Below are 22,419 nucleotides of genomic sequence, written 5' to 3' on the forward strand. Positions count from 1 at the left end.
CTTTTTTTTTTTTTAAGTAGGTACAGTCAAATGTTTGAAGATGTTCCTGGTTAAGGTTTAAGGGCGAGTAAAAATGTATCAACGTCACGTGAAGTGGATTGGCCTGTGAGTACGTGACTGGATACAAAACATTTTGCGCCGAGTTTCTTTTGAAGCGCCAAGTCTTCGTCACCATCGTCGAGTTTAACGGCGCACGTGCGCATCCTAGAGACAACCGAGGAAGGATCGATGAGCTCCTCCCCTTTTTTTCCACATTGACTTGATTTCACTTGATCCTCTTTTCCCAAGTAAAAAGGCTCAGTTGGAGATCTTAGCCTTTTCGTTGTTCGTTACTCGACGAGCCGACTAAAAGGAAAAGAAACAAGAAGGAGAGACACCAGTCGTTCACCGCAAGTCCACCTTCCAGCCGCATCTGCATCATGGATCTTGCACGGAGAAATTCCAGCTGGAAACCGGCTGGAGGAATAATTAGTTTCGTCACTTACTTCGTGACTATTTCCTCCTTACTGTGTCATCTGACATCCTTTCCGGCCCCCGTAATGGGTGAGTACTTCAATGGCTTTTTATTGAAATTGAAATTCATTGAATCGTGAAGAATGTGATTGAACGAAACACGAAATCAATCGATGACAAGCGCTCGATAGGTGCCCGCAAATATGGTTCATACTATTAGCGTGATTCGAGTTGTGCCGGAAAGCTCGTGTTAGTTTTGAATTCGTTTTGCGGAAGAAAGAGCAACGATCGAAGTGGGAGATCATGTAAGAGATTTACTGGCGTGACGTGAAACGGCCACCAATGAACTCTCACCGAGCATCTCATCTTTGAAATGTTAAAACAGGGACCTCAAAGGCGCGTTTCATGTTGCATAGTGCTCGACGAGGGAACTGAAACAAATTTCCTCAGAGTGTAGTTTTGTAATTTAATACGGCAGACACGGGGAGAGAGAGAGAGCTGGAAACAAAATGTTCGGGGAGGGGGGGTGTTCTGCACGTTTCCAAGAAACTTGTGATCCAAGTGACGCATACACATGGCCATATAAGCCGCGGCCGGATTCGACCGACCACCATGAAAGTAGCAAAACAATCGATTTATCATTTGTATTTTTCTGTTTTGTTTTGCTTTTGTAACGTACACTATTGTATCGTAGGTGCCCCGCAAAACAAAAATAATGCTGGATCGATTCTAACCATGGCGGCGGATGACTTGATCCAGCCGTCTGCCAGTTGGCTTCTTGACCGATCCAAACAATCCGGCAGCTGGGGGGTAGATACGCCGCGAGCGCTCCTTGCCCTGTTGCGGGTCAGCGCTGATCGTTCCGCCGCTACGACGACTGTCAACTGGGATGCCAACAGTGTGCAAGGATTGATCCTGCGACAAGAATTTGACATTCAACTTCTTCTTTTTCTACTCAGGTTTGTCTTTCTTCTCCATAATTGAGCGATATCGAGTTGCATTTTACCCAATCAATTATGAATCGTGCATAAAATTGAAGTTTTATTCTCTTCCTCTTGCTGATCAAAAGGAATCAAGGATCGACTCCGCAGCAGGAACAAGCAAACACCCTGGAGCCAAGTCGCAGTCTTTTTGCTCTAACTTTAACAGCCATGTGCCGGAACCCGAGGGATTTCTACGGACACGATATTCTCGGTAAAAGTTTTCTTTCGCCTCCAGCTGGTTACAGATAAAAGATCACAACGATTTAGAATTTGATATCTCTGCTTTTTTTCATGCAGCGCCCATTATGGCCCTCGAGGAAGACCACGATGGAGCGCTTTTGCAACCTTTCACGTTCGCCTTCAATGCGATGGCCGTTTGCGCTGGAGGCGGACACCTTAAACGACGTCACGTAGTCAAACTGCTCGAGTCCATCAATCAGTCTCCTGTCCAGACACATAGCATTGGTATATAGTGTACATAATCCAATTTACTTCCTCCCAATTTTAAGATACATCCAATGTATTGGTATAATTAACTTTTGCTTAATTTTTATCACGCGTCAAAGTTAATCATGATGTATTGCGTGTTAGCTGCGGGTCTTTTCTTTTTAGGTCAACAAAAGTTTTATTTCTTTTCGTTTGTTTGATATATATATATATATTAGATTTGTTAGCCATGGTAGTTTTGGCTACGTCTTGCCTGTACGAGAGCAGCCCAAAGTATCGCCATCTACAAGATTTTCTGGAACAGCCACTGAAAATGATCGCAGCCCAACAGCAACCCGATGGTTCTTTCGATCATAATGTTGCAACAACAGCGTTGGCTATCCAAGCTTTGAAAATCCCTGGCCAACTACTAAACGAGCAACAGCAAACGTCATCCAAACCAATAAGTTTACCCGCATGGAGGCCAGACTTGACTGTCGACTGGCTCAGGAGCCAACAAAAGTCAGATGGCTCTTTTGGCGATTTATTTACGACTAGCGAAGTTTTGCTGGCATTGGCAACCCAACCTGGTTATGGTTTCCTTTACAGCCAGTGCTCTAACCTTAATCAAACCGCTCAGCTGAACACGACGACTACTGAGAGCCCTCCAACTGTTCCTTCAACGATTCCATCCGCAGGGTCATTAGGCGGCGATCCTTCTCAAAAGATTCATTTCACTTACGTCGTAAATTGAACTACCCTGTCTTTTAAAATGCAGAAAAAATGTTAATTATATGTATACTTTCTAGATATGGATCGGTCAAAATCGATCAGAGATTCATGCCATCCAACTGACGATTCCAGTCAACAGTTCCTTCTACGAAGCCATGAAAATCGCAGCCGAGGCCGATCCTCATTTTGAATTCTCTGCTTCTATCTGGCCAAATGGACATTATATACACACTATTGGAGGTCGTAGGGATCAGTATATCGGTTTTCATTTCTGGCTCCTCTTTCGTATGCCCTTCATGCCGGATCCTGCCAATCCGCCTTCGGTTATTGCGCCACATTACGTCGCCCCAGCAGGTTTTCTTTTTCAAACAACCAACAATTTTTAAATTTTAGTTTACATTTAATTTCTGTTGCTGTAGGTGTCGACGATTTATACCCACAAAACGGGGAGTATTTTCTTTTCTGGTACAAGGACGTCTAAATATTCTTTTGGTGTTTTCGTAACCCTCGTTGTCGTCGTCTGCCATTTTGTTTAGAAAACTAGCAGAAGCACGAGAATCACTAGGGCTTACACAATATGATATCGTATTACTGTTCTTGTTATAACATTTTCATAATTAGACGTAAAAATATCTCTTTTGTCATTTCAAATACTTTTTCTCGGTAGACGCCATCCAATTAATATTGACGCACATCCATAGCCCAAAAGATGTATAACAGAATAATAATACACACGTTGGAGTCAGTCCCTTCTGAAAACAAGCAACGATAAAGCTTGTTATTCATTTAACTAGATTTATCCGTTGAAAAAGTTAGTTTGGGTGATGTTGTACATTCTTCTACGAACCATGCTTACATCAGCAGAATTGGCAATTGCAGAAAGCCTGTATTTAACCCTTCTACCTGCATCACATAGAATTCTTCGTCTACTATTAGGTAATATCAAATTGAATCCTTTTTGTTATTATTGGACTTACTTTACATGCGTAGTGTGGAATAACAATTCCATTCATTAAATAAGGGCCATCTAAATGGTTCATGTAAGATTTGAAGAGTTAGGAAACATCATTTGTATTGTCCCTTCAGCAAGTCCATTAGGAACTATTAAATGTTAAATGGAAAAGTCATCTAAATTAAGAATTGAAATGAGAATCAGATTAATGTTATGGGCTCATAATACTTACGCACATTTTGCATTATTTACAACGGGAAAGGATAACGTTTAATTTCTCATTTGTCCTTGGCCTCGTGTGTACTACTTTTAGACCGCCACTTTATCTTGATAATCTTATTTCTTCTAATGCCTAATGACCATATATTTAGGCTGTTTATTTTATTTTGAAAATATAGCGACATCTTGATGGGAATATGATCGAAGGCTCAAGCCAAAGCAGCCAACTGCGGTTGGCAGACGGGTACGTTTTGTACAAATTGGTATAATATTTCATTTTCAAAGCGCCTCTAGCTTTTTCAGGACACAGCCTCGAGTATCAGTGCCAAAGGATGTGTTTATGAAAAGCCCAGCCCTAGCAAACCATCAGCTATATCCAGGAGTAAATGTCCCTTGTTGAAATTGGTTACGAAATGCTGGAAATCGACCATGGATTTTTCTATCAAGTATTTGTTTTCGAATGTTTTTATCGTCATTTACCATATAGGCAACGAATAAGTTTGTTTGTGCGTCTTCAAACTTCTCTTCAAGGCCTAGAATGTATCAAGAGTTCTATTGATAAACATTGGGCGTGAAATAGATCAATTTTCTCGCAGCCAACAGTTCATAAAGTTCCATCCGGTTCCAGGGTATGGCCTGCAGCCGAAATATCACCGAGAAATATTTACACATTTGTTTTATAAAGGTTATCTTTGAAGTCAAAAGGCCTACCCTGTTGAATATATTTGCGTTTCCACAGGCAATTAAAACAACTCAGCGATATGGATGCCAGTTGTCAGGCTTCCGGCCGTATTCTTCCAAAGCATATAAAGGCATGGGTTTCCATGTGAAGAGATTCATTCAAAAACAGATCCGTGGTCATCATGAAGTTTTTTTTCGTTTTGTGCTGCGCAATTTTAGCAGCAGCTACCAACTACCCTGCTCCACCACCCAAATCATCGCAACAAACTCCCTGCAGCCAGAGACAGGATCTTAATTGGGTGCGACAGAATGCCGAGAACCTGCTCTACCTGGAACACATGCGACGACAGGCATCCAGAGATGACGAATGGCAGTCGCAAATGGAATCCAACGAGTACCAGACACGTCTAAACGAACTGCGTTCCATAAACGTAGGATGTGGCATGCCCCCAATGGAAGAAACGCCCGGTTGTGGAGAATCCATACCTTGTGGATATAATGGCTGCAACTCCAACTGTGAAATTTATGGACAGAAAATTGCTGCTTTCCAGGCTGAGCTAAATCGTCAACGACTCATGATCCAGCGTCTTTATGCACAAATCCTCTCCTACTCGCAGAACAGCAACTCCTGTGGATGTAAGATATGCTTTCAAACTCTGTCGTCTTTCTCTAGTAATTTTATAATATGAAGCTCTAGATAAAATAATTTCTATTAGCCTGTGTCGAACGTTCTCCGTGCGGAAGTCCTTGCGAAACTGCTCCCTGTGAGTCACCTTGCAATAATCCTAGGCCAAATTGCGGCTCTTGCGATCCGCCCGCCATGCCTGGCCCTCCTGGTATAGGTTACCCAGGACCCCGCGGACCTCCTGGACCACCTGGCCCTCCAGGACCTCCGGCTTACAGCAACCCTGGAACAATGGGACCTAGGGGTCCACCTGGTATTTGACTAGGGGATTCTAAAAATTCAAGAAAATGATCGCAAAGCTATTTCGTTTTTTTAGGTCTATCTGGAAAAGATGGAATTCCTGGCCGTAACGGAAGAGATGGTGAACCGGGCACTTGCTCGTGCAACGATGGTGAGCCAGGAACTCCTGGTAAACCTGGCGAAAACGGTCGACCTGGTCCTCCAGGTCCACCAGGAACTCCAGGAACTCCGGGTAATCCTGGCATGTCTAGCACTTGCGCGACTCCTTCTTGCCAGCCAGTTGTTCCAGTACCGCAGGTTCCAGTAAGCTGCTGCGGTGGTTCGCTGAACTGCAACAATCCCGTAATATTATGCTAATTTAAAACATTTCGAAAGTAATCGTTTAACACGTTGGTTGTTTGTTTTATTTGACTTAGTGCCCGTATCCTTGCCAGTCGCCGCCATGCTATTATCCGCCATCAGCTCCTTGCGTTGCCGCCAGCGGTTGCAATCCTTATCCAGTTAACTCCAACTACATGATTGGTTAATTGCAAACTACAGGCATTAGCATAAAGTAGCCCTCATATTTCATTATCCTACATAGAACTGGTGAAACCTAAAATAGTTTATTCATTATTAATTTTAGATTGATTTATCACCTTACCCAACCATTTCAGTTGCTAATCAAAAGCAATTATTAGAACTTGATTTGATTTTAGCCGTTCCGTGTAAACAGTGAATCTCATCCCTGTATTGATTATTCATCCTCTTTTATAGCCAGATCCATTTGTGGTAACAATAATACAAAACCCTTTTTTTTTTTAAAACAACAATCAGAATCTGGTTACAGAGATATTATGCAAATTAGCGGATCGAGAGAAAAGTTTTAGATTTTTCAGGCCTTTCCAGAATTGCGGGTCTTCTACCAAAGTTGAGTGCAATGACAAAGTAATAGTCTCACCTTTCCATCCAGCTAGCGCATCTGGCAGCCAATTCAAGGTAATAAATTGTTTAATCACAGACCACTGTCTATAGGTCATTAGACGGGCGTTTTTCTTTTGGCAATTCCATCGTCGTCTTTAAGTTATTAATGGTAAGATTCAATTAAATTTTTACAAAGTTATGCACAAAGTCCAAAGTGTTTCTCCTTTTCCATTCGTAGTCAAAATGGGAGACAAAATAGTCCGATTGCTGCATGTCATTGAGTTTTTCTTTAAAACAGCGAGACCCATACTGCGCAGCGTGCTGATTGGGTAAACGATTGACGGATAAACATTTCTGTACATGTTTTCTTAAAAAAAAAAAAAAAAAAAAGAGAGACAGGCCAGAATAGGTATTACGTTTCATTGCAACCGTCTGCGGACTCTTAATTCCCAAAAATTTTTTTATCGTGACAGGCCTGGCGAAAATAGTTCCAGACGATACTAAGCAGCCCGTATTTCCGTTTCTGTCTCCAGGGGGACGAAATCAGTGTAGACATATGCCTTTCTGAGGCCTTTTCATCGTGCGAGGTATTACCGTTTATTCCATATGTTTATGGTTCCTTGACTATACAGACGGACCGCTCTACATAGAAAAATGTTTATGTTTTTTTTATCCAAGGCCGGACGTGAAATAAGAGTAGAAATGTTTGATGATAAACAAAAACATGAAACGGGTCAAACAGATCAACCAGTTCATTTTAGCTCTACAATATTGTAGAGGTTATCTAGAGAAAGGGCAAGCGCGTGCGAGGAGAAGGCGCCGATCATGTGTTTTTTGGGATTTTCCAGAAACCTTTTGGCAAACCGTATGCTCCGTGTCGCCTCGTATCGATCAACAGGAAACCTTCAAAAACCGCGTGTTTCAGCGAGGAAGACTTCAGTCAATGCGAGCGAATCACCGTCGCTATGAAGTGCTTTCTAATTCTCTGTCTGGTGGCGTTGGCATCCGCCACCTATTATCCTCCTCCGCCGCCCAAATCATCGCAGCAGACTACCTGCAACCAGAGGCAGGATCTTGATTGGGTGCGACAAAATGCCGAGAACCTGCTCTACCTGGAATACATGCGCAAGCAGGCTTCCAGTGATGATGAATGGCAGTCCCAAATGGAAAGCAGCGACTATCAGATACGTCTGAATGAAATGCGTTCCATGAACGAAGGCTGCGTAACGCCTCCGATCGAAATGCCTATTTGTGGAGAATCGATGTCTTGCGGAACTACTAGTTGTAATTCAAACTGCGAATTCTACGGACAGCAAATTGCTACTTTCCAGATCGAGCTAAAACGCCAAAAACTTATGATCCAGCGTCTCTATTCTCAAGTTCTCATCATGTCGCAATCCGGCAGCTCATGTAACCGTAAGTTTTTGACATTATCCTTTTTTGATTGTAATAATGTGTATGATCCCTGCACTGGATTCAAATGCCCGACATTTATGACCTAAATGGTCTTAATGTTTTGATCTTTGGATGCCCCGTCTAGACGGCGCTATTTCTTCTTCGATTTCGAGAGAAATAGGGTGTCTTGAATTACGGTCGGCATTTTTTATCTTCAAAATATATGTATGCTTCCTTGACCTCCCATAACCAGCTGACTTCTACTAAAAGCCGAAATGATTTTATTTGTTGATATTTAGCCACATACGAATCCTGCAATCCGGCCCCTTGCCAGACACCTTGCAGTTATCCTGGTCCAAGTTGTAGTACATGTCCTTCACCACCAGGGCCTCCTGGTTACGGTAATCCAGGTCCGCCAGGACCTCCGGGTCCTCCAGGACCTATATCATGCGATACCCCAGCAGGACCTGGACCCATGGGCCCACCTGGTAATAAATCGGATCTCTTTAACACGTAAACAAAAGTTACCCGACGATCCATTGAATTTGTTTTGTTTTTTTCTCGACAAAAATATGTGTTCAGGTCCGCCTGGAAGGGACGGAAATCCCGGCAAGCCTGGTAATGATGGCGACCCTGGTACTTGCTCTTGCAGTGATGGGGAACCAGGAAATCCGGGCAGACCAGGCAGACCTGGCAATGACGGCCCACGTGGTTCTAGAGGCGAACCAGGCAATCCAGGCGTTCCTGGTGTTCCAGGTACTCCTGCAAGCCCTTGCGAAAACCCAGTTCAAATTCCATGCAAGCCAACGCCACCACAAATTCCACCACCACTAATTCCACCGCCACAAATTCCACCACCACAAATTCCACCACCACCGATTCCAGTTAGCTGCTGCGGTGGAGCGACAAATTGCAACCAACCGGTAAATTAAAGATATCAATTGTTCAGCAGTTTAAATATTACATTTCTCTATCTAGTGCCCATACCCATGCCAATCGCCTCCGTGCTTTTATCCACCAATTCAAACTCCACCTTCGTGTTGTGGTGGAGCGGTCGGCTCTTCGTGCAGTGCCATTTGCCCACCTCAAGTCACATGCTCGCAACAGAACGGGCCTTGCTATTATGGAACTCCTCTTATTCCACCCTCGGCACCTTCCCCGTGCAATGCTGCTACCGGTTGCAACACAGGTTATTCTATGAAGTCACAGTTCATGTACGGTTAGAACCGACTATACCTGACGGTGGGGCGGTATCGTTAATGATGCTACTGGGAAGATTTTTATGTTGGTTGGCTTTACGGTGTTAGTCCTTTCTTATAACTAGACTTACAACAACAACAAATAATAATAATCCAACTCTACCAGGAATATAACTGAATAATAACCTCTACTCTATCCATTCTGTAACTCCACTTTCTCCGATTTGGGTTAACTAAACTTGCAACATCGCTCACCACTTTTACTGATTTCGATGTTATTTCTCATTTCCTCATTTCTGCTTAAATAGTAACACGACATTCACTCCGTGGGATTCCTTTGACAATTCAAATAAAAAAAGCATTAACGTAGTTTTATTTCTTTTCAACTGAGATGAAAGGACGAAACAACGTACGTAAAACAGCTGTTTGCAGACGAATCGTCGTTCACATGAAAATGGTTGAGACAGCATGGAGACAGTGAGAATCTCTTCTCTCAATAGGTAAAATATTTACGTTATTTAAAGGTTTATTTAATGATTAACATTAGTCAATGCACTGTTTGATGAAACTATTCGTCAAATTTGTTTCATGGTAGAATTTGATACCATGAAATTTCGTAACCCAAAGATGCTGTAATGTTGTTCATGGCGGGCATTTTGCCTTTGAACCAAGGATTATACTTTGAATCAAAACGTATCATTCCAGCGTCTTCTATTGCTTTGATGATATTGACTCTCTTGTAAAACGTATCTAAACTTGCGTTGCGAGACAAGTGAAACTCGACACCCAGTTGTCTCACTTTGGCAAGCATTCCTGAACGAATAATGTCGGGAATGACTTCCCATTCGGCCCATTCAATGTCTATTTTCAGGTAATCGATATTTACATCTGCTTGTTGGTGTATTTCTTTCAGGATTGAGTAAATAGATGAAAGAGTTTTTAGATCCCAGCCTTTCTTATTGTCAAATTGGTCCTTCCCGGAGATGCCGAAATTATAAAACGTGACACTTCGACTGTGTTTGTGGTTTCCAATTTTCATTGATGGGTCGAATGCAAACACTTTACACCCATAACTTTCCATTGCCTCGTCGAACGACCATTCGTTGTTGATTCCAAACGAATAAACAATACAACGACCAGCTTTAGGTGCCACTTGACTATCGAGACAAACTGCTTTTTGGCCGTCGAGTCCGCTTGGATTCTTGAGCATTTTCCCTCCGAAATCGTGTGAGAGCTTACACGACGTTTGGTTAGACCACATCAGGTATTCAATAATCTGTTCAGGTGTCAAAGAGCTGACATTTACTATTTTCCAATCAATTTTGACATTAACAGATTCATCAGGCAGGAAGAAGCGTACGTATTGCTGGTAATCCAGTACTGATGAAACATCTTTATGTCGTGTTGCAATCAGTGCCATAATAATGAGAAGTACAAGCGGAAATAGGCAAACGAGGAAACATCTACGTCGCAGTGCCATTTGGTAAACAACAGATACCTCCTGCGCGTGTGAGTATACGTTAATACTTTTGAATTACTTAACTTGCACTACCTTGTGTTGAAATGTCACAAGACGTACTATAAAAGGCTTTAGCTTTTTTCTCTTATCTCATCGCATCAGAGCGTTGCTGTTATCGTGTTACTATAGCAGGTCAACGGAGAGCTTCTTATCTCTATTTTTAAAACATTAAGTTACCTGTTTTAACTCCAATTGGCTAGGAAGTTATACGGTTAACTGATCCAGTTGGGTTTTTTCTGATTCCCGCTAATGGGATGCCTTGTTATTTATGTTTAGGCATTACTTTGAAGATGTAAATTCCATTGCTAAGGTATAGATCATGTTTTTCTAATATAGTTGTTCAAGTTTATCAGCTTCGAAATGTAGGGAGGATTCCAGTTTGTGTAAATATTTGAAAATGGGGATGTTGGGCTGGACTTTGTACATGACACGCGGGAGAAATGCAGGCGGCCTACGTGAAAGTTATTTTCATTTTCGAAAACTTCGGTTTAAGATCAGAAATTCTTCTCAAAATAAAGTTTAGCTGTTGAGCTTTTTTCCCTTAACAAAGGAAGGGGAAGAAAAGCTTTTCTTCCATGTTCATTGTAAATATTTATGTATCCTAGACCTTCACGAAGACGTTACAGAACCCATTCTAGAAGGTATTTTCAGAGTTTACCCCGGTAGCAACCCAAAAAGCCACCCTCGCAACTGCCGTTAATTGTTTACCGAAATACAGATGGCCGGAAAAAGGGGAAAACGACTGCAACATTTTGGATCCAAAAAGAAGATCTAGTCACGAAGTAACCAACAGTTCACGCGGCCAGTTCTCTGGATGTCTTTGTGCAAGACGGAAGCAACTCGATCTTGAACCCGACCCAACAAAATGGACCGTCCTCTCTCCATTCAAAAGGTCGCACTGATCGTTTTACTTATTTGTCTTATTCAGGTTAAAGCGCAATCTTTTCAAGATCCAGCTGGGGATCTAGGAGAAACCGGCCAACAATGCCCCAACAGCTTCGTTAACAAAGATCTGAGCTGGTTCAGACAAAATGCTCAAACTCTGCTCTTTATGGAACATCTTCAGCAACGAGCTGTTCAAGAAAACTTGTTCAATTGGTCCAGAGAGCAAGGATCAGAGCAATATCGATCGCGGCTCCGCAATTTGGAAGATCAGTTTGTAATGCCAGAAGAAATTCCCGACGATTGTTACGAACAAATGCCAATCCCGCAAAAGATTGCGCAACGCATCTCTTACCTGGAAGATCGTCTGGAAGGTTGCGGAGCGGCCCAAGCGCAGCCCTGCCCTTACAGCGAAGTTAACGTTGGCGGATTTGGATCCGGTATGGCTCTCCGTCGTTTGTCCGTCATTCAAGCGGAACTTATGCGTCAAAGGAATGTCATTCGCTTCATGAGAATGCGTCTGATGGACATAAATCGACAATGTGAAGGTAATTTAAATAAAGTTTCTTATCCAGTTTTCTCTGAGTAAATTTTTTTTTTAATGATTTGGTTTAGATTTTATGGCGGTTCCCAGCAGGAGTTACATGAACGATTGCTCCGGTGGACCGGTCGAAGAAGAAAGACAGGTTTCGTCTAAATATATCTTACTTAAGCTATTTGACCAACTAATGTTTTTTTTGTTTTGTTTTTTTAATGAAATCTTTCCTGTTGATTGCTGAAAGCAGACCGGTTGTATGATGGGACCCCCTGGTCCACCTGGACTACCAGGTCCTGAGGGTAAGTTAATTTCCCCTAATGGCGCTTTGTGAACTTGACTTATTTCATTTGGCATTTAAGGACCCCCAGGACCAGCGGGTGCAGAAGGACCTGCAGGACCCCAAGGTAAAATAATTCCCTTTATTGATTTTTTTGATTTATACATTATCCAATTTCAAACTGCTACTAGGACTACCGGGTTTGAATGGTTTACCTGGCGAAATGGGTCTTAGAGGGGAACCTGGTACCCCAGGCGAATGCAATTCCACACAACCGTGCGGACAACCCATGCAACCCATGCAACCCATGCAGCCCATGCAGCCCATGCAGCCCATTCAGCCACCTATGGTATTATTTTAAAAAAACTTAAGAATTGACAAGCATAAATTGGTGCAACATTTTCTTTCACAGATTCCATACCCCTCCCCGCCACTCATGTGTAACCAACCGCCGTGCATTGCGCCCAAAGCGCAGCCATTCTATCCGAATCCTTGCCAAAACAAACCAAACTGTTCGCCATTTTACCCGTTCACTGTCAATACTTATGCATCAATGCCTTCATATGCTGCTTCATGGCCTTCTTATCCGTCGTATAGTCCTTCTCTCACTTATTCCTTACCTTCCTATACTTCGCAAACATCAGCTTCTTCGTCCTTACCTTCCTATACTTTGCAAACATCAGCTTCTTCGTCCTTACCTTCCTATACTTTGCAAACATCAGCTTCTTCGTCCTTACCTTCCCATACTTCGCAAACATCAGCTTCTTTGTCCTTACCTTCATTGTCGTCGCTCCCATCCAATTATCCGGTGTACGACCCTTCAAGTCGCCAGGACATCTCTCCATCGCCCCCATCCAATTATCCGGTGTACGACCCTTCAAGTCGCCAGGACATCTCTCCATCGCCTACCTTTGCACCTAAGGAAACGGAGTCGTTGAATGGTTCAAACGATGACGATGACGACGACGAAGACTCCTCAAACGGTTCATCCGAACTATTTTGAATGGCCATTTTGTCTAATGCAAGCCTTGGCTTTTACGTCGAAAACTGCCTTCGCATGCTTGTTTTTTAATTTTAAAAATTCCAATCCCAAAAAAAGAAAAACTTGGGATTTGAGAAGGTAACTTAGTGATTTTAAATGTAGTATTTGCAATGAAACGATTTTTCAAACAATTTAGATTTTTTAAATTCATTTAATTTCTTATTTAGAACCTTTAACTATTTGTTTGATTGTCAAAGATTGTGAAAAGGAAAGCAAGCAATTACGATGAAAGTCATCAGTTTAAGTCAAGTTCACATCGAGCGTGGCCCAAGACGTGGTCATCGACGATGAAAGTTTTTCCCTTTGGGCAAGGCCCACGGGTATTGGGGCGGTAGCAGCCAGCGGGACCGTGAAAATCTCCTTTCCAGTAGAAATGCTTGCCGTCGATTTGGTTTGCCGGACAAGGACTTCGGCGGCAATCCATTTCACGTCGGGTAGATGGCACTAGCCACATTCCTTTGTTACAGGGCCCACGAGTGTAGGGATGATAACATTGGTTATCGCCAGTGTAAACCAGGTGTTGTCGATTTAGACAGATACATGAACCTACATTCTGATTCAAGCCTATAAAGACCTGATCGTCACTGCATTCGTAAGCCAACCAATTCCTACAAAGGGACGGACAAAATGACAATAAATGTTCATTTCTCGAACGTGACATTAGAAACAGAAGAAGTTTGATTGTTAATTATTCTGTTTCTAGTACCCTGTGGATTTCGAAGTGGGACGACATATTTTCTTGATGGGATGATAACGATAGTTGGATGGAAATCCTTTACAAGGTTGCTCCATCGATTTCAGATTGCATCTGCCAACTGAGGTGGTAGCTGCAGTTTTTTCGTTGACACTTGACAAGCAGCCCCTCCAAGGAAAGGTAGACAAGGCAGAGCAATACGATGGGGCTTCCAATGTGTTATTATTGATGTCTTCAACCAGGATCTCGTTCGCCGGGCACGGACCCCGTCTTCCGGCTAGACAGTAGAATTGTTTGCCACACCTTGATTAAGTGCATTGATAAACGTTTGGTGTTAAAACGTTTGACAATTTAGCCGGAAGTGACAACAACATTCCTCTAAAAAAGACGTTGACTCACACAGCACATTATAAGTGAAACTTAATGTTTGCTTATCTCTAATTCAAAGACTAATGGCCGCCGTCTCTCAGCTGACATCGTGTTGTCAAGGTGTGGCACCCGTTGAAGTTAAGGGCATAGCTGTTAGCTGATAAGAAATGTTTGAAACACATAACGGTACAAAAACATTTATGAGACGAGATGCGTATTTATGCTGAAAATAGTAAGGGTTTGTTCCGCTTCTTGTTAGTACTTTCGACAGTTGACACGGCAAATAATAAAAGCACACGTTGAGAGAACAAGCGATTCGAGTGATTTTTTTCTCTCATTCTTCATGGCTCACCTTTTTTAAAGTGTTTATTTATACAATAGGGAGTTGTTTATTAAAAAATAAATAAAAAAGGCACAAGAAATATGTTTAAATATAGGAATTTTAAATGATGCAACGCCAATGCTAATTGCAACTTTGAAAACTGAAGAAAAGTGTTTTGTTTTGTGATCTTAAATTAACGACATGGCAGTGCTGCCTTTTACGTTCACTTACTCACAGTGTTTCTTATTCAGTTTAAAAGTTACTTTCACGTATTAACTCTTAAGACTCTTAAGCATCTCCAACCAACTTGGTAACAGGCTAACAGCGATATTTTTGGCTTACAGTTTGACACCTGAACAAATTCTTACTTCCAATTATGTAGAACCAAAAGCCAAACACATTAGAATAAAAATTTAAGCTACTTATAGTACTTACACTTGAATAGACACCAGCTTAGAAAGGGGCTCCTCTGTACCAATGGTGCTTTCACTGAATTCTGTCATTTCAGTTGAAAAAATTCCTTCAGCAGTACCTTTCTGTGTAGTAACTTGAACAATCACATTTGGCTGGGTACTCAGTTGACTTTGATCTTCAGTTGAATTCAGGAAGTTTTTCTCGGTTGTGAGTAGCTGAGTTGCTCTTGTTTCTGTAGTCTCATTTGTCAATGTTTCAGATGACTCAGCCAGTCTTGTTGACACCTCAAGAGTGGTTTCCTTGTCATTGCTTTCATGTCCCTTTGTAACAGAGGAGTCAGTCTGCATTGTTGGTGTCCCTCCAATAATTTCTTCATTCCCAGGTGTCTCCATTTGTTCTGTAACTTTTAGAATAGTAGTTGTGTCTTGTGGCAAAGTACTAATATGCAGCCCAGTTTCTGTATTTATTTCAAAAGGTGTTGAAATAGTGTCATCCCCACTACCTTCAAAACTTCCTGATCCACTACCTTCCTGGGGCCCCACACCACTGCCCTCGTCTTCACTGTCTAAAATGCCGTTAGATTTTGGTTTCAGTCCGTTAAATGTGGATTCATAGTTCTTAAATGCTTCATTACTTTCAACAGCACGTTTTTTCACGATCTTTGGTTGATCAGTGAAGAAGAAATCTTCCGTGGGATTAGCATTTGCAGAGCAAATAAGAAACATCTGCAAAACGAAACTGAAAGCCATTGCGGCAGTCAACACAACTTTAGTAGCAATTACCATTCTAACGTATTGTGTTTAAGTCTTTAACAATTTAAACAGAAACAGAATTAATTGCCGCCAACTGTCACTCACGGCAGCCGTCCAACTGATGGAACCGTTTCCTTTCGTTACCCGTTTTTTTTGTTATTTTCCTTTATTTTCAGGATTGGAATCAATGATAAGACTAGCCCAAGGTGATACAAACATACACCGTTGATTGTGCCATTGTACATGCTGTACTAACTGACTTTTACAAGATTAGCGTGCCCCAAAATTGCGTAGCTTGGATAATACATCTCGGTGAGTATGTCTCGTCGTGACTCAAGCGTTTATTTATTAGTCAATCGCAAATGATAGCCGTGATAAAATATGGGATTAACGCTTGTGAAACACATTGCATCCGAATTTCAAAAAGTACGAAATTTGTAAAAATGATGAAAATCCGGGAATCGAATGAATGATATAGGTTTTATAGCACACTTTACATCACCATGGTCGATTTCTCCTTGTTTCTCCTTTCAGGTACAAGTGGAAGTGTATACTCCAATTCCGCTCCCTTCTTCGGGCCCACATCCGCTTCCGGATCCCGATCCAGATCCACTTCCAGATCCACTTCCAGATCCACTTCCTCCGTTTAGCTCTACGCTGCTAGGATCTATTTCAGTTGCCATCTCGAATAGAACCTCCAATCTGTTGTCTTCACCCGGTTCCATTGTCACCTTATCGCGAGCATCGATTCGGAAAACAGTGGGCTCGTCGGAAAAGAAAAAGTCGTCGGTGGGGTAATCCACCGCAGAGCAAATTAACAAAATGCTCGTCACAACAATCACAACGACGATGTTGATGTCGGTATTCGCAGTCGCCATCTTCTGGTCGTAAATCGGTCTAACTTTTTTCTCTGTGTTTCTTTCACAGGTATTTTTCAGCTTGGAAAAGAATTTGTTACCGCTGATGCCAATTCACACAAACTTCCAACTGATTGGCCCATTGCATTTTATTTCAACGGTTTTCCCATTTTAAGGAATGAAATTGCTGATAAAACTGGACAGGTAACGATCAACGTACCTACCTTTATTTTTGCGTCGTCCACCTAATCTGAATCAGTACAGTAGACGAGCGTGGGTTGTACAGTAACGCTTATGTCTTTTTTATTGCACTCGTTTTATCTTTGCTTATACTTTACTTATGAACCACTTTCCCCTGGCGGCCAGTGAAATCGTTGAGGCAATCTTGTGAAATTAGAATTCCAGTTCTAGATGGGGCTGATTCTTTGCATTAAAAACACAATGTTAATGACAAAATAATAAGTATTAGTTGGAAGCCTCACTGAAACATGGAGAGAGTAGGTAGGCAAGAATTTTGCTTACATAGTGAAGCTGCCCACATACTTGTATGTTTATTTATGTATGGATTTGCGTCAAGGCAATATCTAATCTTAAAGATTATGTCTGGTCGTAAATAAATCGTGGTGAGCAATACCGTGTCTGACGAAATATATAAGGAGCAGCTTATTCAGATATTATGTCTTTGTAAACAAAAGCCAGGAAAATGAGGTCGCCTCTTAATTATCCCTTGCAATGTAAAACTAGTCTAGAAGAAAACAAAATGTGTTGGTCATTGCACACCCACATACAAATGTCTAGCAGCTAGAACATAACAGCTAGACACGTTAAATTAATTTTCTATTTCAAATAGTGCAGCAGGTGGGAGAGGTCGCACAGGCTTCACACCTGGGCGTTTAGTTCAGTGTTTTTTCTCGTTAGCTATTCCTCGTTCTGTTTGTGATATCTCTATATGTTCCGTGAGTTATCTGGCGGTACATAATTTTTTTGGGCCCCTCCCTAAGTTTATTTGAATAGATTATCTTGTGGTTTGAATATTGTAGAGGTGGCAGGCGCTTTTCTTTCTCATTCTCCATTTCCCCCTACAGTAATAATCTACCTCATCACCGTGTCTGAAGAGAAGCAAAGTACGCTCGATTCAGTTTTCTATTTTAAATTGCTGTTTTCTCATACGTTATTCGCATATTTTCCTTTTAAATTAGATGGCGAAACTTTGGTGGTGCGTCGTGTTGATTGTAGTGTCCATTGCAATTTTGGCTGAATCGTCGTCAACGACAAAGAGGCCCAAGTCGCGCAAAGCTCCATTAAACAGAAATTTAGCGCAACAACCCAGCAGTTCTAGGAGAGTTGCTTCGAGTAGTTTGGCCAGAAAAGCTCCCAGTTCTCAACGATCAATGCCGTCGCTCAGAGCCCCCACTGCCAATGCAACTTCTGCCGTCAGACGAAATCCCGCATCGCTCCAGGCATCTCAGGATTTGGGATTTCAAGCCAGTCCAGTTGATCGTTCTCGCCTGAAGGAGGATATGGCTGCATTAGGTTTGAGTCTAAATCCGGAAGATAACAGCATTAACGTCATGGGGCCATCGGATGCCGGAAGAAAACCTCCACAGCGTCCCCCAGCGCTCGTACAGCGCCCAAACCAACCACTTCCCAATTCTTACAACGATTATGAAGATCTGTTGTTTGATGACTATGACCAGCCATTGCAAGACAACAAACTCTTAGCGGAATCATCATCTTCTGGAAAATTTCTCAAATCAGAAGTGTAAGTGGACATTCACGTAAAATGCGTTTTTGATTATTTCTGACTTTGATGCTACGGCATTGTTTCAGGTGTGGTCGCAAATTTGTCTGCCAGCGAGGCAATCGGGGCCCGTGTCATCGTAATGAAGTTTTCATTCCTCAACTGAACGATTCAAGTTTGGTAATTACCCGTCCATCCTGCGGCAATTTGGTATCGTATCCGTGGAACGGTTGCATGTCAGCTGGAAAAGTCGGAGTGGCAGCAACAAATTCCGTTGTGGGCGGTGGATGTGCCGTTCGCTTTCCACAAAGGTCTCATGTTTTAACATTTAAATGTCAGCTAAATTACATTTTTCTTGGTTTTTATAAAGGCCTTGCTATGGATATCCACCAAATTATCGTTTTTACGGGGAGTCTAAGCGTTGCTATCCTGTCTCCATGGGGTATCAGTTTACAAACATGTTAAAATAGAAAGTTTGAAAATAAGGTAATCTTCATTCCTTTTAAAGGTGGGAGACCGGTATGACGAATTCAGGTCCATGCTCTTTAAATAAACTATATACTGATATTGATGGAATAAATGGCATGTGTCAATGCCGCGATCGTAATCAGCTCTTATTCAAGGGAGACGATAGGTGCCACCGTATCTATGCCAAGGTATTTATTTTGTTTCTCTTGTTTACATCTTTTAATTGCCATCGGTATGCCCTTGATGCTTGTCTTATCGAAACGCTTGTTTACACATATTTCTTTTTGTTAATTGTACCATTTATGACGAAGGGTCCTTGTGATGATGGTCAATGGCTTGAGCCGGATACCAACGGCTATGGTACCTGCCGCCCGTCTCCTTGCCCAGAAAGCAAGTGCGACGGTCGCCACATCTACTGGAAGTCGACACCAAACTCTGAAGGTGGCTGTTATAAGTCGTTCACACGTGGACCTTGCAGGCGAGGCAGCTATTTCCTCGTTGAGGATTATGGCACTCGAAGAGGTCGATGTGTTTCTCAATTTGGATCATCATTCAATCCTATGAATCCTTACGTCCTTCCGCCACGCTATCCCGTGATGAGAAACCCTTACGACATGATGTACGCTAACAACGCGATGAGCCCTTGGTCGAAATTTGGCATGTATCCGCCGTTTGGCATGCAGGAAGAATATGGCGGAGATGACTATGATGACATTCCCAGTTTTGATTACTAAAGTAAAATAGTTTTATAGAACCATTCACATAGTTTTGTCTCAGTTTTATTTCATTTTTAAAATGCAATTGCAGATTGTTTTTTACCCGCCATACGTTTCAATAGAAGATCTTAATTAGATATGTTCAAATAAATGAATTTATTAGCCAATAATATGTGTTTGAAGTAAATGTGTTTTTCACTTTGAAAATTTTAGGGATTTGTGTTTTACCTTTCTGCTATTGTGGCAACACAGCATTGCATGTCGATCTGCGAACGTTTGACAACTTCTGTGTTATCGTGTCGTTGTTCTAAGTGTTGGTGACGTATTTCATTTTGATTAGGCAATCATATTTAGGAACAATAGCTCAAGTTGGAAATTGCCTAGTGATATTTAGCCTCTTCCATTCTAAGTTCTACATTATGATTTACGGGAACGATGAATCGTTATATCGTGTTTTGAATCAAAGATATAAGCTGTCAAATCTCTGCTGGTGGCCTCAAGTGCTGATATATTTTCACGATCGAGACAAGGTAAAACACAATACTCTAAAGCGCAATTTATTAATAACGAATCCATTTTCTCATTTAACAGTCATTTGAGAAAATATAAAAACAAAGTTAACTGTAGTAAAGCCTAGATCAAAGAGTGAGATTGTCAGAGGTTACTAAGTCGTAAGTCCTAAATGAAAACAAAAGGTAAGCAACAAGATGACTTTGCACTTTACAGCCTCTTAAATATTTCCGGCTTCTTGTGGTATTGTCATCCATCACATCTATTTCTTGCTATGATCTCAATCAGATAATCATTCAAATAGGAATTTTTTTTTTCTTAACTGGAGTAATTCATGGTAGAAAATTGCAATAAAGTCAAACATAGTCAAGAAATGGATGGTCAAAATAACTGTGCTCTCAATTTCTTCTTGTTAAAGCAACATCTGTAAATGCCCAGGGTGACAGCTGTCCACTTAGAAACCGAACATGAATCCAATTTTCTTTTGACTCAAAATCCATGTATAGTTTGTTATATTTAGATTTTAGCAAAAAAGCGAAATTCAAGTCAATTCGAAACCCCAGCCAGGTTTAAAAATAAGCCCGACTTTTTACATACAAATTTGGCTTTAAAATTTTGACTTGGAATTCGATTAAATCTAACATTCTATAACCAAAATAAGACGCTGATTCAGAATAAAGTATTAGTTTTTCCATTATTTAAACGTTTTATGAATAAAACGAAATCATGTGGTTTTATAACAACCACTTTGAATTTGAATAACGGATAAACTATAACTCGCAAGTCAAAATGAGCTTGGTTTTTTACTTTGCCATTGAATTTAAAATCTAAATCTTGTATTTTATGGCAATATATAGGTTTTTTTTAAAGGGAAAGTTGGTATAGCGATACATCGACTATATACTTCCATATTTTTACAAGTGGGAAAGGTTGCCTTTAAGTATCAACAAAGTATTGTGTGTTTCCATGCATGAATCATGGATTAATGGGTGAGCATCGGATTGTGGGGCTGGAGGTGTGTGGATCAAATCCCATCAAAGATGAAAAGTACATAATACATTTGCTGATTCACTTTACTGACTTTATCATTGATAGTTAACAAGTGCTTTAGTAATTTACCATGGCTACTCCTAAATATATGATTCATGGCTCAACGGTTGAGCACCGGTGTGGTACGCCGAAGGTTAAGGGTTCGATCCCCAAAAGAGTCATGTTATAATACGAAAACGAATTGTACTGGTAAAATAAAACGTTCACAGAATCTGAGTATCTTTGGAAATGATTCTGTCCTAAGAGTTAAGAATCAACTGTTAGAACAAACTTAAAGTGCATTAACGGACAACTAACTGATGATTAATCCAACTCAAATTATCGATGTGTTTTAAAAAAATAATTGAATTAAATACCATTATATTTTTAATCATCATCATGCTTGGAATTTATATGCCACTACAGGGTAATCTATCATGGTCAAGGAACTCCTACATAGTTACCTGTCTGGGATTCGAACCCAAGGTATATAGTTTACCAGTCCAGCGCTCTACCATTGAGCTATGAGTGATACTATTCTAAAATCTAAGTCTTCAACATAATAAGGTAACTGTGCAAAGTTGTACATAGGGGATCAAATATCTTTGGGGGGGATATAGGGGGGGTTGCCAGGAAGGTATCGCATCCGACTAGCAACTCCAAGGTCCGGGGTTCGAATCCCAGTTGGGTTCCTGATGTCCTTGGCTTCCAACCTTCCCAGGGGTTCCACCTACCACGTCTGCCAGTCGAGTTGAGAAACTTCCCCATTACGAAGTAATGGGACAGATATTTTGGCATTGTTTAATATAATATTCAATAAAGAATTTCAATAAATTGTTAGTTTTTATTTATTGCCGCGAATGCGTATTTTGTTACTAGAACACTTTGCAACGGGCTTTAACCGTTGGCATCCTTCGTCGGGAGATTTCATACACACCACATCATCAATTTTAAGTGTATATAATTTTGTAATAAATATTCATTTAACTGATCTTGAAGATATTCGTTTGACTCTTTTTGGATTTGAACCATATATCTTCGACGTACCGTGTCGATGCTCTACCACTGAGCCATAAGTCTTATGATCAACTTGTCTATATTTGTTTGTTAATTGAGTTCAAGAGATTTGGACTTGGAATATTTTTTGTAGCATGATTCAAGATAATTTCTTCTTAACATGTCCACAATAAATACATCTGATAGAAACGCAATGAAATTACAGGATACATTTCCATTTAATATTTTAACCTTCAACCGGGATTTGAACCCGAGATCTATGGATCCGTACGTTAACGTTCTGCCACAGAGCTACAATACTTGTAAGAAAGTTATTCAGGTTAGCATATAATTTTACGAGCCTATAAAAATTGCCTTTATAATATTATCTTTTCGTGCCTTCTAACATTAGTGCAGAATTACAT

The 22,419-nt window shown here is 41.1% G+C and overlaps 6 protein-coding genes across 12 annotated transcripts; 4 read left to right on the forward strand and 2 right to left on the reverse strand.

The window, feature by feature from the left end:
* The first annotated feature begins 18 nt into the window (after positions 1-18).
* Positions 19-3,356, forward strand: LOC116932814 (uncharacterized protein CG3556). The gene is made up of 7 exons (XM_032940698.2): positions 19-543; positions 1,148-1,412; positions 1,523-1,647; positions 1,734-1,901; positions 2,102-2,607; positions 2,672-2,948; positions 3,014-3,356. The coding sequence occupies exons 1-7, from the start codon at positions 420-422 to the stop codon at positions 3,073-3,075; spliced, it is 1,527 nt and encodes a 508-aa protein (XP_032796589.2). The 5' UTR covers positions 19-419; the 3' UTR covers positions 3,076-3,356.
* Positions 3,357-4,571: 1,215 nt separating this feature from the next.
* Positions 4,572-9,237, forward strand: LOC116932824. Its single transcript, XM_032940713.2, has 9 exons — positions 4,572-5,082; positions 5,163-5,384; positions 5,448-5,713; positions 5,788-5,893; positions 5,955-5,959; positions 7,063-7,690; positions 7,969-8,157; positions 8,252-8,592; positions 8,648-9,237. The coding sequence occupies exons 1-9, from the start codon at positions 4,629-4,631 to the stop codon at positions 8,891-8,893; spliced, it is 2,457 nt and encodes an 818-aa protein (XP_032796604.2). The 5' UTR covers positions 4,572-4,628; the 3' UTR covers positions 8,894-9,237.
* LOC116932828 (methyltransferase-like protein 24) lies at positions 8,953-10,348 on the reverse strand. The gene has a single exon (XM_032940724.2). The coding sequence runs from the start codon at positions 10,346-10,348 to the stop codon at positions 9,455-9,457; it is 894 nt and encodes a 297-aa protein (XP_032796615.2). The 3' UTR covers positions 8,953-9,454.
* On the forward strand, positions 10,236-13,257 carry LOC116932817 (DNA-directed RNA polymerase II subunit RPB1). 5 transcript variants are annotated; one of them, XM_045180583.1, is made up of 8 exons: positions 10,236-10,377; positions 10,664-10,697; positions 10,754-11,817; positions 11,885-11,955; positions 12,055-12,106; positions 12,167-12,211; positions 12,276-12,433; positions 12,497-13,257. In XM_045180583.1, exons 3-8 carry the CDS (start codon positions 11,253-11,255, stop codon positions 13,085-13,087), a joined length of 1,482 nt encoding a protein of 493 aa, XP_045036518.1. In that variant the 5' UTR covers positions 10,236-10,377; positions 10,664-10,697; positions 10,754-11,252; the 3' UTR covers positions 13,088-13,257. The 5 variants fall into 5 exon arrangements, with proteins under 5 accessions (XP_045036518.1, XP_032796596.2, XP_045036519.1 ...); XM_032940705.2 differs by lacking the exon at positions 10,664-10,697 and having other exon boundaries at positions 10,239-10,377; positions 10,993-11,028; positions 11,106-11,817; XM_045180584.1 differs by lacking the exon at positions 10,236-10,377 and having other exon boundaries at positions 10,448-10,873; positions 10,938-11,028; positions 11,106-11,817.
* LOC116932821 lies at positions 13,258-15,859 on the reverse strand. Its single transcript, XM_032940711.2, has 3 exons — positions 14,947-15,859; positions 13,833-14,123; positions 13,258-13,734 (listed from the first exon to the last, which is right to left on the reverse strand). The coding sequence occupies exons 1-3, from the start codon at positions 15,708-15,710 to the stop codon at positions 13,362-13,364; spliced, it is 1,428 nt and encodes a 475-aa protein (XP_032796602.2). The 5' UTR covers positions 15,711-15,859; the 3' UTR covers positions 13,258-13,361.
* Positions 15,854-19,626, forward strand: LOC116932820. 3 transcript variants are annotated; one of them, XM_045180586.1, is made up of 8 exons: positions 15,854-15,989; positions 16,212-16,534; positions 16,605-16,738; positions 17,734-18,296; positions 18,365-18,586; positions 18,646-18,717; positions 18,784-18,931; positions 19,055-19,626. In XM_045180586.1, the coding sequence occupies exons 4-8, from the start codon at positions 17,734-17,736 to the stop codon at positions 19,475-19,477; spliced, it is 1,428 nt and encodes a 475-aa protein (XP_045036521.1). In that variant the 5' UTR covers positions 15,854-15,989; positions 16,212-16,534; positions 16,605-16,738; the 3' UTR covers positions 19,478-19,626. The 3 variants fall into 3 exon arrangements, with proteins under 3 accessions (XP_045036521.1, XP_045036522.1, XP_032796601.2); XM_045180587.1 differs by lacking the exon at positions 15,854-15,989 and having other exon boundaries at positions 16,518-16,738; XM_032940710.2 differs by lacking the exons at positions 15,854-15,989; positions 16,212-16,534; positions 16,605-16,738 and adding an exon at positions 17,379-17,658.
* Positions 19,627-22,419: the final 2,793 nt, after the last annotated feature.

Source organism: Daphnia magna, linkage group LG10 (assembly GCF_020631705.1).
Source record: "Daphnia magna isolate NIES linkage group LG10, ASM2063170v1.1, whole genome shotgun sequence".
In the NCBI taxonomy this organism is placed as follows: domain Eukaryota; kingdom Metazoa; phylum Arthropoda; class Branchiopoda; order Diplostraca; family Daphniidae; genus Daphnia; species Daphnia magna.

Bases quoted from the DNA above. Each gene is read 5' to 3' on its own strand.
- LOC116932814 (XM_032940698.2), top strand. From the start codon at position 420: ATGGATCTTGCACGGAGAAATTCCAGCTGGAAACCGGCTGGAGGAATA. The intron at 1,648-1,733 runs GTAAAAGTTTTC...TTTTTCATGCAG, and splicing joins CTACGGACACGATATTCTCG to CGCCCATTATGGCCCTCGAG. The intron at 2,608-2,671 runs GTAAATTGAACT...TATACTTTCTAG, and splicing joins AGATTCATTTCACTTACGTC to ATATGGATCGGTCAAAATCG.
- LOC116932824 (XM_032940713.2), top strand. From the start codon at position 4,629: ATGAAGTTTTTTTTCGTTTTGTGCTGCGCAATTTTAGCAGCAGCTACC. The intron at 5,385-5,447 runs GTATTTGACTAG...TCGTTTTTTTAG, and splicing joins GGGACCTAGGGGTCCACCTG to GTCTATCTGGAAAAGATGGA. The intron at 7,691-7,968 runs GTAAGTTTTTGA...GTTGATATTTAG, and splicing joins ATCCGGCAGCTCATGTAACC to CCACATACGAATCCTGCAAT.
- LOC116932828 (XM_032940724.2), bottom strand. From the start codon at position 10,348: ATGGCACTGCGACGTAGATGTTTCCTCGTTTGCCTATTTCCGCTTGTA.
- LOC116932817 (XM_045180583.1), top strand. From the start codon at position 11,253: ATGGACCGTCCTCTCTCCATTCAAAAGGTCGCACTGATCGTTTTACTT. The intron at 11,956-12,054 runs GTTTCGTCTAAA...TGCTGAAAGCAG, and splicing joins CGGTCGAAGAAGAAAGACAG to ACCGGTTGTATGATGGGACC. The intron at 12,434-12,496 runs GTATTATTTTAA...TTTCTTTCACAG, and splicing joins AGCCCATTCAGCCACCTATG to ATTCCATACCCCTCCCCGCC.
- LOC116932821 (XM_032940711.2), bottom strand. From the start codon at position 15,710: ATGGTAATTGCTACTAAAGTTGTGTTGACTGCCGCAATGGCTTTCAGT. The intron at 14,124-14,946 runs GTAAGTACTATA...CACTTAATCAAG, and splicing joins AAGCTGGTGTCTATTCAAGT to GTGTGGCAAACAATTCTACT. The intron at 13,735-13,832 runs GTACTAGAAACA...GTCCCTTTGTAG, and splicing joins CCCACTTCGAAATCCACAGG to GAATTGGTTGGCTTACGAAT.
- LOC116932820 (XM_045180586.1), top strand. From the start codon at position 17,734: ATGGCGAAACTTTGGTGGTGCGTCGTGTTGATTGTAGTGTCCATTGCA. The intron at 18,587-18,645 runs GTCTCATGTTTT...GTTTTTATAAAG, and splicing joins GCCGTTCGCTTTCCACAAAG to GCCTTGCTATGGATATCCAC. The intron at 18,932-19,054 runs GTATTTATTTTG...TTTATGACGAAG, and splicing joins GCCACCGTATCTATGCCAAG to GGTCCTTGTGATGATGGTCA.